This window comes from Aythya fuligula, chromosome 6 (genome assembly GCF_009819795.1).
Source record: "Aythya fuligula isolate bAytFul2 chromosome 6, bAytFul2.pri, whole genome shotgun sequence".
Taxonomy (NCBI): domain Eukaryota; kingdom Metazoa; phylum Chordata; class Aves; order Anseriformes; family Anatidae; genus Aythya; species Aythya fuligula.
The window spans coordinates 34,955,559-34,972,268 of NC_045564.1; the positions used below are offsets into that span (position 1 = coordinate 34,955,559).

The 16,710-nt window shown below is 36.3% G+C and overlaps 1 protein-coding gene across 6 annotated transcripts in view; it reads left to right on the forward strand.

Annotated features, from left to right (window-relative positions):
* KYNU (kynureninase) overlaps positions 1-3,540 on the forward strand; it is a 156,266-nt gene extending 152,726 nt beyond the window's left edge. For all 6 annotated transcript variants that reach the window (XM_032190184.1, XM_032190186.1, XM_032190183.1 and 3 more), the window contains 2 exons: positions 1,580-1,810; positions 3,227-3,540. In XM_032190184.1, coding sequence (XP_032046075.1) covers positions 1,580-1,810; positions 3,227-3,379 — 384 coding nt within the window. In that variant the 3' untranslated portion in view covers positions 3,380-3,540. The remainder of the gene's footprint in view (positions 1-1,579; positions 1,811-3,226) is intronic.
* The last annotated feature ends 13,170 nt before the right edge of the window (positions 3,541-16,710 follow it).

Here is a 16,710-nt window from a genome sequence, read left to right on the forward strand (position 1 = left end):
CACCCAGGAGGCCAAATATTCCTTGTGCAAAGCCTGAGCAAACAGATTTTTGTGTGCAGCCTAAGGAGCTCCATCCCTCACACTGCTGCAAAGCCCAGAGGAATAGGAGACAGGTCTCCATTTTACCTCCGGTAACAAGCTAAATGGTCATGTGCGCACTCTGCCAGCCTGCATGGTGAGGGAAGCATCTCTGCATTTTTGTTGACCTGTGCAAGTAATAACTGCTGGTGATAACTCTGGTCCCTTTCACATTCGTTTCTGTGGCTGCAAAGTCTGTCTTACAGCAGCCATATTTTGTTAGCTCAGAATAGAGAAAGGAAATGTAGGGGCTTTTGATTTTGATAAATTCCAGATGCTTCTGGAAACCAAACTTTGTTGTATTTGGAGTGGAGCTGCTTAGTTACCTCTTTATTCACTCTTTGAGGTGTGTATGAAATAATTATCTCTGAGTATATCAATAATGTTAAAAGAGTGTCTTCTTCGGTCAGGAACAGTGATGTTCTGAGAGGTACAATCATAGATTTTTGTGCAGGACCTCAGACTTGCCTTTGATTTTGCAGCTGCAGTAAGCAGAGGTATAATAGTCTTAGAAGCTATATCACAACTACGTGCTGCAATCTAATTTGTAGAGATGGTCAGGTACTTAGATGTCTATATTCTCTTGCTTTTTCCCTGCAACTACTTGCAAGGGAAAAGGGAGGGCTTGGGGAAGACAGGGATTAGTTGTTTCCAGGGTCACATTTTCCATTTTTCTCTGTAATTGAACCTTTCCATAAGTACAGGCAGGAGAGGAGCAGGAGCTTCCTGGCCCTTTCCCCTTCCCAAACTGTTGTGCCACGTTGTTTGTACTTGTTTGTCTGACAAAGCAACTGTCATGCTTAAGCAATCACTTTTTCACATTTCATGATGTTCTAACATATTTTTTTTTTGAGCTCACCAGTCCTTGAAGCTAAATAAAAGCACAGAGCTATTAAGCTTGAATCAATTTTTTTCTTCATATGAACTAGCAAAGACAGAATTTAAAACACTTCCTGTTCAGTAGGTAAAACAGTAAATAAAAACAAATTTTCTGTCTCCAAAAGTAAGTTTGTAGATTAGTCATGTTTGTAAAGCCTTTGGCTTTACCTGAGTCACAAAAAAATTGTATGTGATTTTTGTTTGATGCAGTCCTGTTGTATGTATAGAAAATTTATGGATCACCTTCAGATATGCAAATGGATGCTCTCTTAGGAAACTGTTTTTTTGTGCAAATTCATTTATGTTAGATGTGTATAGAAATCCTTAACAGCAGACAGAATTGTCTTTCATTATCTAAAAGTAATAATGTTGTCCCGTGTATCCGAAAGCCATATCTTGTGATGTGTATGTACAGTATCTATCTGATATTAGCATTTGGTTTCAAAGGTAGTATGCATGGAGAAATCTGCTACCTAGCAAAATAGGAATGACAGAGTCCAATCCCCAAGTTACCAAAACTATCTAATTTATTTGAAAAGTCAGAAATGGCCTTGATCATCTTTGCTCTCTTTATATTTTCTGTAGCAATGCATTCCATAATAACGATTTAAAATCATTACAGGTTTTTGGTCAAACTACAATGAAAGCATTGAGAAGAAAATCTATTCTGCTTACTGGGTACTTGGAATACCTGATAAAACATTACTACAGTGAGGATAAAACAAATCCAGAGAAGCCCTTTGTAAAAATAATCACACCACCTCAGGTTGAGGAAAGAGGATGCCAACTCACATTATCTTTTTCCCTTCCAATCAAGTCTGTGTTTAAAGAGCTGGAGAAGAGAGGAGTAGCTGTGAGTAAATCAAACTTCATCTTGTTCACTGTTTTGTGAGCATATGCCATACCAAAATAATAATTTGCTTTTCATTCATGTATAATCTCATATAAGGCCAAAAAAGACTTGGAATGATGAAAATTGCTTACGTAGCAGCTACGATCTTTAGCTGCACAAATGATCAAGCAAGTAGTGCTATTTTATAAATTATTTGTTAGTCTTCAGGTGGTCCTTTCTCTATGGATTAATTTCCGATATTCTGTGAGTGGCACCCAGCAGTCACTGCTGAGGGGTAAAGCTGCTTTCGTGTTGCATGATAGTGCAAGCATTACAGGTTTGAAGGATAAAGGAGAAAAACTGGAAAAACAAAAAATGAGCATGTCAGAAAAACAGAAATTTGCACCTGAAATGTGAGGTCCCAGGCCCATTTGGCAGCTCCTCACTTATTTGCCCTCCAGCAGTGAGCAGAGCTCAGGTGGCCCCACAGCTCATATGCCTACAGCCCAGTACTAGCAAGGAGATCTCAGCCTCCACCATTCCCTTTCCTGAACTGCTCTTCACAAGGCATCAGGCTGGCCGAATTAAAATGGTGTCATGTCCTTAAAGGTGTGTTTTAGTGCTTGAGTAAAAGAGGCCACTGACTGGTGGTGCCACATAACGGCATGGTTACTGGTGTCAGTGCTGCTCAAAACCTATAAAAGCTAAATTTAAGATTATACATTTGGTGACTTAGAAGGTGAGGCTGATAACGTAATGCCATATAAATGATATATGAGTTTTATTTCTGCTGGTGACTCATGTTCCCAAAGGGCAGCTCTTATAGGCAAAATATGCTGCTGTTTTGGTGCAGCCAGGGAATTCCAGGAACTGCTGCTTTTAAGAGGGCACAACCTTATGCTGTTGGCTTGTCTTCACAATGCAGTAGTGTGCTTCAAATATGAGAGATTATTCTATTCAGCAAAATGTTTAAATTCACAGAGGAGAGAAAGAAAAATACTGCAAGCCCTGTGGCATTACTTGTATCCATAGAATAAGACACCCTATCTTACTGGGAGGGACGTTTCTATTTTGCAATGGTGTTTCTGTCACCTGTACACCTCATCAGCCATGGGTTGCTGTAGGTTCCAGGGTACACCTTAAATAAATTACAAGGGTGGATAGCTAGTTCTGAGCCATTGAATGGCGCTACCAGAGTCCTGCCTGTCCCAAACCTTGCATTCTTTTTTATTGACTGCACACCACTCTCCTTGCTATATTCTTCACAATAATGCTCCTCAAGGTAGTTTCTTTGGTGTCCCAAAGTTTTCACATGTCTGCATAAATACTGTTCTTCCTTGGTGTAACTCTGTGAAGACAAGGATGACACTTAAAAATATGGCTTAACAAGTAAATTAGTGACCTGAATTTACTAATCATTCCCTTTCTATTTTGCAGTGTGACATGCGAGAACCAAACGCCCTTCGCGTTGCCCCAGTTCCTCTCTACAATTCTTTCCATGATGTGCACAGATTTATTGAAATCCTGGGATCTGCAATTACATCTTCAAAACAAACAGCAAACAATACTGCGCTATCTGGTTCTTATTGATGGCTCAGCTGTATCTTTTAATCTATTTCTGACTAAGATGCATTTATCCCGCTGAGCGATTCCTTGCTTCGAGTAGACTAAGCTATATCCCATGCAATTTGCAAAAAAATGACTGTGCTTGAATAGTTATTTACAACAGACATAGTTTTATTAAAGCTCATATTTCCACTCTGCTTTGACTTTGACTTCATGAATTAGTATGCTTTGTATATTTTAATGGGGTTTTTCTTAAACATTTTATGTAGTTTTATTACATTAGCTTTGAGAAGCGTGGAAGAATTGCTATCAACTAGAATGAAAAAAAAAAATCCCTTCTTTATTGTAAAAATGATGCATAATAAAAAGTGGAAAATAGACAAATCACTAACAGTTAAAAGATACAGTCCAATTTACATTTTTAATTTATCAGTCCTATTTAAAGTACGTGGTTTACTAGAAGACTGAAGTTGAACAATCAGTTGTTTAAAAATTGCTGCATACTGACTTTTTCAAAGGGTCCCCAAATTTGGTTAATTAATGATATAATTGAAGAATGACTTTACACTACAGATACCTTCTTTCCTGTGATACAGCTGCCTAAACCAATACATTTTGAAGATGATAGTCTTGAGAAAGCCGAGAACGATTTTAAATTCATGTGACCCAGTGTGCTGCATGAGCACTTACCAAGGTTTTAACAAGGCTTATTTCGGATTAGGCAAAATGAACTCTGGATTGTTTCAGCAGCAGCAAAATATCCCACTGTTAACTTAGTGTGGCCCAAATTTTTACAGAGATTTGCACTAAACGGCTAGGAGCAGTGAAGAAAAACTGCTTACATTTAACCAACTCTTTACCCAGAGTAGTTTTAAGACATAAATAAAACCTCAGTGTACTTGGCTACTGAACACCTAAATTTCTCGCTATTCAGCATGTACTTTTTCTTCAAGAATCAGCTATCTGTAAGCCTTTCTGATGATGATTATTGGTTTGATACACTTAGAAAATTACTGTTGGTAGTACTTTTTATTCCACTCTAAGGAAAAAGGAAGAAATTTGGGCTACTCCAAAATGTTTTGTCTCAGCGGCATTTTTGCAGTTTGAGATTCTTGCACTTTTTGAGCGTCTCCCAGTGTGTGTTGGGGCTCCTGCAGGGGGGAAACATTTGCAGTGTCTGCCTGCCCTCTAAAATTCCCTAAAGAAGGGTAGTTTTAAAAGACCTGCCACAATAATACCTATTTCATCAGTTGTAGCATGTAGAGGAAAGCTGAAAGGACCGCAAATAAAGCATTAGTTGGTATTTTTAGCAACTATGAAAAGTTAGAAGAGCTTCTTACACAAGAATATTGTTATAAAGAATAGCACAGGAGTCTTAATCACTGGGAAAGCTCTGGCTCACTCAAGAGGTTTTGATTGCATTGACGTCATCTGTCCTTGATTCAGCTGAGACTGTGCCATTGTGTTGCAGACCAGGTATCTGTGTTTCAGTAGCTGGGGTTTTATTTTTGTATGTACATCTGCAGCACAGCTACTTTCATCTGCTAAGTGACACAATTTTAGAAAAGGCCAATTTTCCATAGCGTGACTTTTGTTGAGAAAAGCACCGAATATGAAACTGTGACAGTCCATAGTAGTGAAAAGTAGTTTATTTCACTGCCAGTATCTTTCAAGCACTTGTGCTTTTACTCAGCTCTGGCTAACACTCACATAGGTCTTTACTGTAAAATTAAGCAAGCTTTATATAAATCCAGATGTTACACTAGTCATACTATAAAATACCTTATTTAGATTTCAGCTGCACTTTTGTTGTGAGGCAAACCCAAGAAGAGTAAGCACATCCAAATCCCTTTCTAAATAGCACCTAGACATCAAGTTTGGACAAGCTTTATTGGATGTCATGGGGAGATAAATGGTGAATTTACAGGTTTCAGCCTGGCAAAGCAGTTTGGTATCTGCATTAAATTCACTAACTGAAAAATCCTTGTATCTCTGATTGTGGAAAGTGAACAATGTAGGGTAGGTAAAATACTTCCTGAATCTAGACAGTCTGGTTCTCGAGAGGTATATTATTAATAAACAATCATTACTATTTTGTCCTTCAGCAACACTTTAGGTTACAGGCAGAGAGGCTTTAAATATATTTATATATATATAAAAAAGTGTTTTGTTTGAGGGATTTCATAAAAACGAGTCAGTCAAAATTCACAAATTTCAACTTTGCTGAGTTACTTTTTCTTTTACCTACGAGCTGTGAAAATAAACATAAGACTCCTTGCTTTTATATGCATTATACATAAATTCAGAAAATGTTTTCCTTGAAGTGTGGAGAATGAAACAAAATGACAGCATAAGCACTAGTTTTACATGTTCTTTCATTAGTTCTCGTAAAGTTTTGCAAAATGAATAATACTGAAAGTTAACATTAGGTGTCAGTATTTTACATATTATTTAGTGAGAGAATATCAAGTGAAAGAGATTCAGTACAAAAAGAAAATAGCCTGCTTTTTCTAATGCTCTAAGTTATCACAGTTAGAGTAATATCAGGAATAATTATGTGTGAAATAATTAATTGTATATACCCTAAATGTTTCCTGGTAGTTACATCTCTGATTTAAAATTCAGCATTAAGTACTACCGCTTTCTAATTGTGCTAACATTGAGTTCTTGGATTGTCTGAAGAAATTACATTTTTCAAATTAAACTGCAACACATGAGTGTCTGTAGATGACAGAAAATTGATACCTAGGTAGAATGAGAAAAAGTCTGAAAAATACAGATAAACATGACTATATAGGTCCCTGGTTTTATGTGATCTTTTTCAACACTGCACAATACAATACTGTACAGATCTCTTAAATTCATTGTAACCATTAAAAAAAAAAAGGAGGGGAAAGGGAGTTGGGGGGAAGGAATACTATTTTTCCATTTTTTTACTCTGTTTTGGCAAAGGAAGACTAGAAAAAAAGACAGTCCTCTTTCCTAAGGAGAAAATGATGGTTTTGTTTTCCAAAAGAACAATATACTTTGAGTGAAGAAAAAGGTATAGAAGTTATTTATTTATTTATTTATTTATTTTTATTCAAGGTTTGTTGCATGATAGAGAATGAGATGGGATCCTTTGAAGAAGTGAAGATGTAAAATAGTGGGAGTCAGTCTGACTACTTCAGAATCCACTCTGCTTTCATTTTATCAGCATAGTATTAGCAATAAGAAGATGATAGATAAATAAAAATGAAAAGAGAAAGAAAGGTATATATATAAACTACCTTGGCCCTAAATGTGTTGTCTAGAGGGAAAAAAAAAAAAAGGAAAATAATGAAAGAAATAATTAACTTTTTACGCTATGTTATGTTGTTACAGTTTTGTTCCCAAATACAGCAGGACATAGGTGGGAATTACTCATGAAATGCTAGTATAAGAGGTAGGGATAGGTCTTGGTTGTGTCCATAAAGCTGAAAAGAGACATCTATTGCTAAATCCCCAAAGGGACTCTGCAGGATTTGCAGACATCAAAGCGGTGGCAGCAATATAATGAAGACATGGCCAAAGTAGGTAAGTTATTACATATATTCACTTATAAACCCCACTTTTAATTCCAGATCCAATCAACATGTCATGATCTGACTTGTTTAAGGGTGAGCTGACCTGCTCAGAGTCCCTTAAAAATCTCAGTAGGTTCCCATCTGAACCTCTGAGCATGTGAGCCGATGAAACCATGTTTCTGAAAAGCTACTCACACTTTATGACTAGCTGAGAGATAGTTTTGCATCATAAACCTAAACTTTTGTCAATATTTGTGAAATATATTTAGAAAGCTTATTCAGAAATGAGTAAGTTATAGATCAGTAATTTATACTTTTTTATATTCCAAGTTTTATTACCTAAACTTACTCTTCTAAGCAACATTTTATGTTTCTAGTTAAATATAAGTGAGAATTGATTGGAGCATTTCTCAATGGAATTCTATCTTTATTTCATCATAATTGCTTCATATTTGAATAATGACAGATGAACTACTTCATTCAATTGCCGTTTTAAGGCTTTGAAGTCACAATAGCAGCAAAGGATTTAAATCCTGAAGCCATTATTAAGTCAGAGAAGACATCAGGGAAAAGAAAAACTTATGGTGGTGTAATTTTCTAGACAGAAAAATGCTTCTGCAGTTGCACTTTTTTTTTTCTTTTATCCTTTCTTTCTTTCTTTTTCTCCATCTTCATCTGGACATTTTGCTGTTGTTAAGAGGATCCACTAAACTTCAACAAAATGAAGTGGCCACAAGTTCTAGCAAAACAAATGGTTTCTATCCACTCTGGAAGATGACATTAGAAAAGCTGAATGAGAATCCACACTCTAAGTAAACTTCTGTAGTTATTTTGTTATGGAGCTAGCTACAAATCATTTAAAATTCTAGGCAGCTGCAATACTGTATTTCACCAATAAAGAGTTCATTAGATCTTTTTTCTCTCTGACATTTACATCGAGTCCTGCGTACATGTTAATACTCCAAGGTATGAATTTCAAAGTTCCCTTTATCTTTGTGTACAGTTTTAAGCAATTAATCAAGTGATAAAAAATAGCTTTAAAAATATGAAACGAATCATGAATTTAAAGTATATGTTCAAAAAAGTTGCTATATTATAATTTGTGGGGGACAGGGCCTCTTATCATCTGAGCTAAGTGCAGTTCTTTTTTAAAAAAAAAACTTTTTATTGAAAGATTTTAAAGAGATGATCAAGTTGTTAAAACATGACCAAGTTTTATATCCAATATAGTTATTTCTCCTAGGAGGCTACATCAAAGTGGAAGACACACACAAATTTTTTGAATTTTTTTTTAATATGTTTAAAATTACTCCCATGTGGGGTAAGATTTATATAGACTTCTGAAATAAGCATGGGGCCACACAGCTCTGAAAACCTTTCATTTGAAATAAAAACAAATAGCAGTCTTACCATCACAGTATCAGGTGCAAATATAAAAATCTATAGGAAAACTTTTCCAACTCTTTCTTTGTAACAGAGCACACACTAGAGATGACACTGCAGATTGAAAGGAATTATGTCTTCTGGGACTCTACTTGCCTGGTAGATTATAGATTGTGTAGATATTCGTACAGGCTGCAGCCTAACTCATGGGTTCCCTTTTTGCAACATAGAGTAAGTGCCCTGATCCTGAAGAGATTGTCTTGAGTGGGACAAGTGTTCCTGTACATTTGTGGTAATAGAGTATGAATCAGGCTTCCTGAGACCAACTTGCACCTTTGCTGCTTTGCAAATTTGCCTGGTGCCTTGGTTTACTATCTAGGAGGAAGCATGATGTGGTGGTGGTTCTTGTAAGGAGAACTGGCAGAAGACATCTGCAAAATTTACACTGCTTCTTGAGCACAAGATGTTAAGAATTGGGACCTATTAAGATGTCATTAATGAATCTCAGTAGAAACATGCCTGTAACATACTTATTTTAGTAGCTAGGTACACTTAGAACACTGACACCATGCTTCTTTTTTAATGAGTGTTTTATTTGAAGTTCCACTTGGGAGGTGCAAGGAAATTTTAAGAAATACTCATTTTTCAAGTAAGGTGTAGAAGCAGTTTTAATGTCTTACCTGAAATTTTATGCAAAATGCTCAGATGCTGTTGTGTGCAATATCTGGTTTTAACCAGTGTGGTCAAGAGAGGTCAGTAATTCTGACTATGTTCATCTTTTTAGAGCAATTTTTTGCATCTAACTTAAAAAGAAATGACTGTAAGGATGCTCCTACACTTTCTTGTACTTCTGTCTTCTACAGAGAAAAATAGTTGAAGGTCTCCTTAGAGAAAAATAGGGTGTGCGTGGAAGTCTATATTCAGCTACCTCTGAGTTGTCTCAGTTGCATCTAAAATGGTTATTTTTCCCTATTTCACAGCTGAGTTTTTATATCACTGAGACTGGAAAAATGACTTTGATGTGGCAGCTATAAGATGTAGAAGCTATGAGAGCAGTTTGGTTTTGTGTGGAGAAAGGAAAACTCCAGCTTAAGATATGGAAGGCCTCTATAAGCTATTTGTCAGGTACATCAACAGCAGCGGTATTCCAGCCTCTGCTATAGATACCATTAATATTAGGTTGTATAATTTTAAAAACACAACCTTTAATACCTTTTCAGACTTTTTTTTTTTTTTTTCTTCTTTTCCTGCAGGGTACAAATGTGCCAATAAGCTTCTTTGTTTCTTGACTTTGAGTTTCAGATGAATTAAGGGTAAATGATTGATAACATTCATTTCTTTATAAGAGACTATCGTAAAAGTTCTTCAGTACATCAGCTTGGAAAGAGGTTTTATCTGTTAGAATGGGACAAAATTGAAGGATGAACCTTCTGATCCAGGACCAAGGCAGTATATATGTCTCCAGAGCAGCCCAGTGAAGGCAAATAATGAGAAAACATGGCCAGTGCACCCTGTCAGAAAATAAATAAATAAATAAATAAAAATCAGTGGCCACTGGAGTGATGACAGTTATTCTAGTAGAGAAGTGTGTGGTGGAGCCACCTCTTACTGAGAAGAGATAAGTGGTGGGAGCATTACCCCAGGAAGGGGGCCCTGTATGTTCCACCTTTGTCAACCTAAGGGAAGTCCTTTTTTTTTTTTTTTTTTTCTTTCCATTTTTGTAATTAGATGTTGTCAAACAGCTTCAATTGTGTAGAGCTGTGGTTGGTGAGGGCAGGCAGGAAACCCATGAGCTGTAGCCTGGAGAGATGGGCAAACATGCCAGAACCATTGAACCCAGAAGGAACTGACAAAACGGAACAAAAGTGCTATTGCTGAGCTGTGAGACACCTTCCAGGATGTACAAGCCATTTATTAACAAAAAAGAGCCCTGTCCAATTAGTTAAACATGAGACAAGTCTGGTAGGGCTAGGGTGAGCAGAGGCACATGTGGGAACTTCTGGTTCAACTATAATGATCAGATCAGAGCAAAAGTTTAGACCTATTTTTCACTGTTAAATTTAGGGTAACTCTGCTCAGTGCAGGGGTTGTAGATAACCCAGCTGAAAAGCAATTCCCTCAGCTGGTGATGCAGCCTGCCTCCAGGGCACCTCACTTCCTTTCCACACGGTGGAGAACCTCAGTTCACAATTTGATTTCTACACTTCACCATCCTGTTGTTGGATGTTTCAGTTCTACACATTGTGGAGATGTGTTAAAGATCAGTTTGAGACTTCAGAGCTAATGGTTGATTGTACTTTCTGCTTTCTTACTTCATATCCTGCTTAACATACAGTTGTGCAGAAGTGGCTTATTAAGAGGATGGTATATGTCACCTATAGGGGTATACAAAAAGCACTGGTACTTGACTGATTGATATGAGAATCCCATTCACTATCATTACTTATGACTCCTAGTTTGAACGTAGTTCAGTGGCAAATTAATGACTTTATAAACTTATTTATGTTGTCTAAGTTTCATCTGTTGTTGAAGGAACTTGAGTTAGACAGGGTAAATTCCTTCTGGACCAAAGCAGTAGTGACAAGCACACTAAATTTGGGAAAGAAACTTCTCAAATTTCACTAATACATCAAAGACTATTACTTTGTATCAGATATGGATGAAGGATAATGCAAAGGGTCAATTTTTAGAAGATTTTAAATTCTGTAGAAGTATGGAAGTAGCATTTGACTGCTTTATTTTCATTAGTATTCTTATGTTATTCAAACTTTCTTGCTTTAACTGGATATTAAAACTGAAGTGATAAAATACCAGAAAAAAAAAAAAAAAAAAAGAATGAATCACCAAAATTACATTCTAAAGTCTGTTATCTTGACATTTTTCTGAATGAATATTGAAATGCCTAGCAAAACAGATCTTGAAGTTCCTCCATCAGTAATCAGACCCAGACTTACTTGAAAAAAAATATCTTTTTATATTTAGTTATGAAAAGCATGCTCTTAATTATAATGATGTTCATTAAGACCAATGCTTTGCAAGGCTACTGTTTGCAGTTCAGAGGCTCTCCAAAAACATCTGGAAAAAAAAAAAAAAAAAAAAAAAGTAATCTACAATAACATCTACCATGGCAAAATATTAGAAAATGACTGAAAAATGTGCCAGTTATGCATATGGTATATACATACATCTATATGTGTGTATGTATGTGTGCTCTTTCTCAGAGAATCACAAAGTTCAGTGTTGTCTTCTATTTTTTTTCCAATTTATGGAGTATATGAGGAGTAGTTTAATTTAATGAAATCAAACTTCCAATGAAAGCAAAGACATTAGCTCTGAAATAAGACATCAGTTTTTCAGGGCTATACATCCTTTGAACTTGGACGACATTGTCTCTGAGGACAAGATGTTTGAGTTTTAGACTTTAAAGCCTCTAGCTGGAAAAATTAGTCCAGAATCTGTTCCTGTAGGATGGGAAAAAAATCATTCACTCTTCAATAGATCAGGAAAAAAACAAACCAAACCAAAACAAAAAAAGTAATTTTCTATTTCCCTTATGTACCTTTTATTCAGTTGCTTATATTGGAAAAGACTCAACAGTCATGAATTTTAGGAGCTTATACTTCTAATTATCTGGGCATTTATGTGCTTACAGCACAGAAAGTTAAGGAGAAAAATAACACTTTAGAATATAAGGATAAAGCGATCTATGCGTAAGATGATCTTAAGAAACATTGCTGACTAATTTTAATCTATTTAATTTAATATAACGAACATAATGATTTGTGTAAAATTACGTTACCCCTGTTATATGCCAAATCTGTTCAAAACAGCTGCTTTGCATCTAGTATATCATAATGACATACACTGCAGAGCTTTAATTTTTTTTGTATTAAGGTCCTCTTTTAGATATGCAAGATCGTGCATGAGTGAAGAAGGGCTGGTGCCTCCACCATGCAGATGCTGCTGAAGGTCAACTAAGAGAGCTCTTGGCTCTGTAGAGAAATGAGTAACAAGTGCCAGTTGGATTTGGAGACCTCACTCCAAGGGAAGAATAAGCCAGGCTTAAAAAGCCTTGCAGGGAATATTTTTCCAAACAGACCTAACTTTCAGCGCTGTTTTGCTCAGAAAAATGGAAGACGCAAGAGAACTGCATCTTGAAATAAAGGTGGATTGGAAACGTGAGTGGGGATGTAGGCTAAAGGGACTGTAATTAATCAAGTCTTCACAAACACACAGAGGCTGCAGCGCAAAAGTGCTGTGTCCATGTCCACAACCAAGGAATGGGGACTGCTGACTGTTGTGTCATGTCTCATGCCTTAAACTCTCTCTTTCGTAAATCCAAAACACTCCTAAAAGCTGAAAAAAATGCTTCCTAACCCTAAAAACCACTTGCCCTCTGAAGTGCTGGTTCAGTTTATCCTCCTTTTGCAGTATTTGGAGCAATAGAAATAATTGAAGTGGAAGAACGATGAATGGTTTTCACACTTCAGACTGTATAAAACTGTCTGATATATCATCATTTTAATATACTTCCCAATCCCTCCCCAAAATCAGGGAGGAGTGGAGATGTAAGTCTTTATACCAGGCACCTGCTGTCATTGCTTGAAACTGATCTTCCTGTGCTAACCTGTATCTAGGGTATCTAAAGGATCAGAATATAGCAGTGCTGCATACTTGCTTTAGGACAGTCCCTGCTAAATTTGGCAGATATAGCATAAAAAAGGGCTCATAAATTCAAGATTACAAGCATGAAACAGAAGAGGAGGACAGGGTGGTCTTGAGAAATAAGGGAAAAGGAAGTATATGTCTTCAAAGACCACAGACTATAGAGATTAGAAGGAACTGAAAAACTGGAACAATCTCAAAAAGCTGTAGAATGAGGGCTATGTGTTTTCTTTTTTTGCCTGCTTAAAGTGAGATGAAGTTAAATGCATTTGTGGGGACAGGTTGTAGTGGTCTAAGTAAAGACCACCTTCTTATTTTCTGTAGGTGCCAGCTCTAAAAAAGTTTTCCCTAATGTTTAAATAGCCAACATCTCTAATATTCAACCCGAAGTTGTACAATTCTTTTTTTTTTTTTTTTTTTTTTTTTTTTTTTTTTGTCTTTTTTTTCCTCCCTCCCTTAAATCTGGATAACTCTGTTTACCAATAGCCAATATGATTTCCTATGACATCTCCCATATCTTATGAGCATGGGCAACAGCAATTGCCTGCCTGAGGGACTGGGGAAAAGGACAATGGAGTATAGCTGTGTACAAATCTAGAGGTATCCTTGAATTACATGGGCAGATAAAATCATGTGAAGGGATTGGAACTGACGTACTGAATTGTTTAATGCAACTACCTGTTTTAGTCTTCAAGCCTTTAATAAACTTTTTTTTTTTTTTTTTTTTTTCTTATTTTGTTTCAGGCAGTATAATCTCCCCTGAAAGCTGCTCTGGACATGAGAGAAGACAATCATGTGTCTGCAGAGGACTTTTACTTCCTGTGTTTGACTTTCTCTTGTTTTTATTGACTTTTTTTCTTCTTGCACAACTGCCTAGGCATTTCTGACTCACTCTCAAGAGTAGCATGGGAGGGAGCAGAGCAAGAGACAAACCTAAAGTACAGATAAAAGATGCATTAGGAAGAGCTGAGCACTTATTATTTTCCACTAGATTTGATGGAGACTGCATTATTTTTCTGAATGTCTTGCATTGTTGTATGCTTACTTTTATCTTTTTTCCAAAAGTGGAACTTGATACTGTAGAAATAAGCCTCTTCTTCCTCAAAGCCTGAAGAAATAGAAAGGAATATGCCAGAACGTCTCAGCTTTCTTCTGCATTCATCTGTAACATGGGAGTTTACAGGATTTGGTATTTTTCCTAGCGTTATTCACCATATAGTTGATGCTTTTATAATGAAGGTAGAAACAACAGTACCTGGAGTATCAGGTTCATAGAAATGAAAGGCACTTCATATTTTGCTGTGAAAACATTGACAGTTTTTGAAACATCTCCAGTCAAAAAGTCATTGATGTGGAGAATTTGGATCACACTTAAAGCCACTGGTAGCAGCAATGAGAAGGGAAAGGTTTTAGAGAGGATTTTGCCAGCACCAGCTTGCAACTCTGACTTGATCACGAGTCAATGGATTAAGATTTTGCCATACAAAGTACATGACTCATTTGCCCTTTTAAGGTCCATTATGGTGTGATGTAAAAGTACCACTTTGGCGGTTTGGTGTTGTAGCACTTCTAGCATTTGGAGGACTAACGCTCCAGAAAATGCATTTACACTGCATTTAAAACTTGCATGTAACTAAATCCTGTCAAAGAAAGTCTTTACATAATGCATCAACATATGCTTGTTGTTTTTTTTGGTCTCTTTTTAGTACAGTATAGCTATACAATGGGTTGGAGTGGCTTTTTTCAGTTATTAAAATATCTCTAGGCTAGGCTGGCCTTTAAAATAAATATTCAGTGCCATAAAACACCTGGAAGACAGGGCTTGGATTTATTTAGAACTTTCATATTTCATATCTACTAGTTTCCATTAACTTTTTTTTTTTTTTTTTTTTTTTTATATATATTTAACAGTTAAAAGTAAGGCTGTGTAGTGTTTGGCTGTGTAGTGTTTGATTTTTTTTTTTTTTTTTTAAAGTGTGAAAATAAAGAAATATGTTCTTAATTTTGAATTTTTCTAAATCCAAAGTGAAGGCAAAATAAGTAAAGATTCAGCGAATTCTATCCTAAACTTCTGTGCTGTTTTGTAAATTATGTGTTATCAAAACTTTAGCAGCTCTGCTATTAAGAGATGTTTTAATGCAAGATTATTTGTCTCCTAAAATTTGAGTGTTTTGGGTTTTAGACCTTAAGTCACAGTGCATATGTTCCTTCTATATAGCCAGCATTAAACTGTTGGAGCAGTTCTTAGGATCTATTTTCTACCACCTGTGACAATTTTTTAAAAATATCTTTTGCACTTTTAACACTGCAGTAAGTAAAATGGATTGTTTAGGAGAAAAATCAGCTCAGAGTAAAAGATTTTGGAAGATGATACCAGAATATTTATAATGCATATTACGGTTTAGAGGGTTGTGTGAATTTAACCATTAATGTATGTTTACACTGACATTTACACATAAGCTCCTACATTATAAACATTTATTGCTCAAGCAGGTAATATTGGGGACTGTTGTTATCTTGGGCTATAAGCTTGTGGAATTGTTGAATGGCCTTGTTGATGCATGAGTTCCTAGGAACCTTTTTTTTGGTGTTTAAGTATTCTGAGCCCTTACAGCAAAAAATAATGTCTACTGAATGAATATCAGCACTCTGAGAGAGCAAGTGCTGTGAACAAGGAAATGAATTAGGGCCCATGCAGATATAACTCCTTGTTCTTTTTAATTTAAATATTTTAAAATCCACTACGAATGCAAAAAATATCATCCTTCTGATGAAGAATATGGAATTAATACACTATTTCTTCATTATCACATAGCCTGCTAGTTTGCTAGTGGTGGTGGTTTGTTTTTCCAATGAATTACAAAGTTTTGGAACTTCATCCGTTTTCATTAACAAAAATTTTCATCTGGAGCCAGCAATTGTACACAACACACAGTTCTTCCAGGCTTGTGCTTGACTGCTGCCCACACTTGGTGTTATCATGGCTTGACTTACTCCCTGAAATTAGATTTGTTGCTAGAGGAAGGTGTCTGCTATACTAGCCAGACTATGGGCTGCCTGTCAGTCATCCCAACAGAGTAAAGACTGAACAAAATGAGAAAAAAAAATCAAGTTTTCTTTTCTCCCCAGTAGGCAGCTGGTCCAGAACAAGTCTTGGATGCCCTGTTCAAGAACGCGATTAAACTTATGATACCATTTGAACTTATCAGACCTGAGTTTGTAACAGCTTCTGGGCATCCAGCATCTTCAGTCAACAGTGGGTATTAAAACTGTTGTTTTAGCTTTAGTGCTCTGTGCTCTCTGTTATGAGATATGGAAATCTGGATGTTCACCAGCTTGATGACATGTCTCATAAGCAATGACGCCATGAGTCACTGAAATAGGGACAAGAAATCTGAGCTTCAGAAATGATGCTCTGTCTCTAACTTGCACAGTAAACACACAAAGGCCAACCTACAAAGCAGCAATCTGCTCCAGGTAATGCCTCTGTAATTTCCGTGTCCTGTTTAATTTTACTTGGATTAAATGAGCTCTTAGATTTTGCTAAATGGGTTTTTGCACATCTAAAGTATTTTCAGTCTTCCAGAGATCACACAGGAAGCTTGTGCTGCATAAGTTTAGGCAGTATGCAAAGCTGCCATCTTTTTATAGAATTTTGTCACTACTGACATACTGTCAAATGGATGTGAAGGAAATCAGACAGAGTATGCAACTTGACTTGAAATGTTAGGTGTACAGTGAAAGACATTTTCATGAAAAATG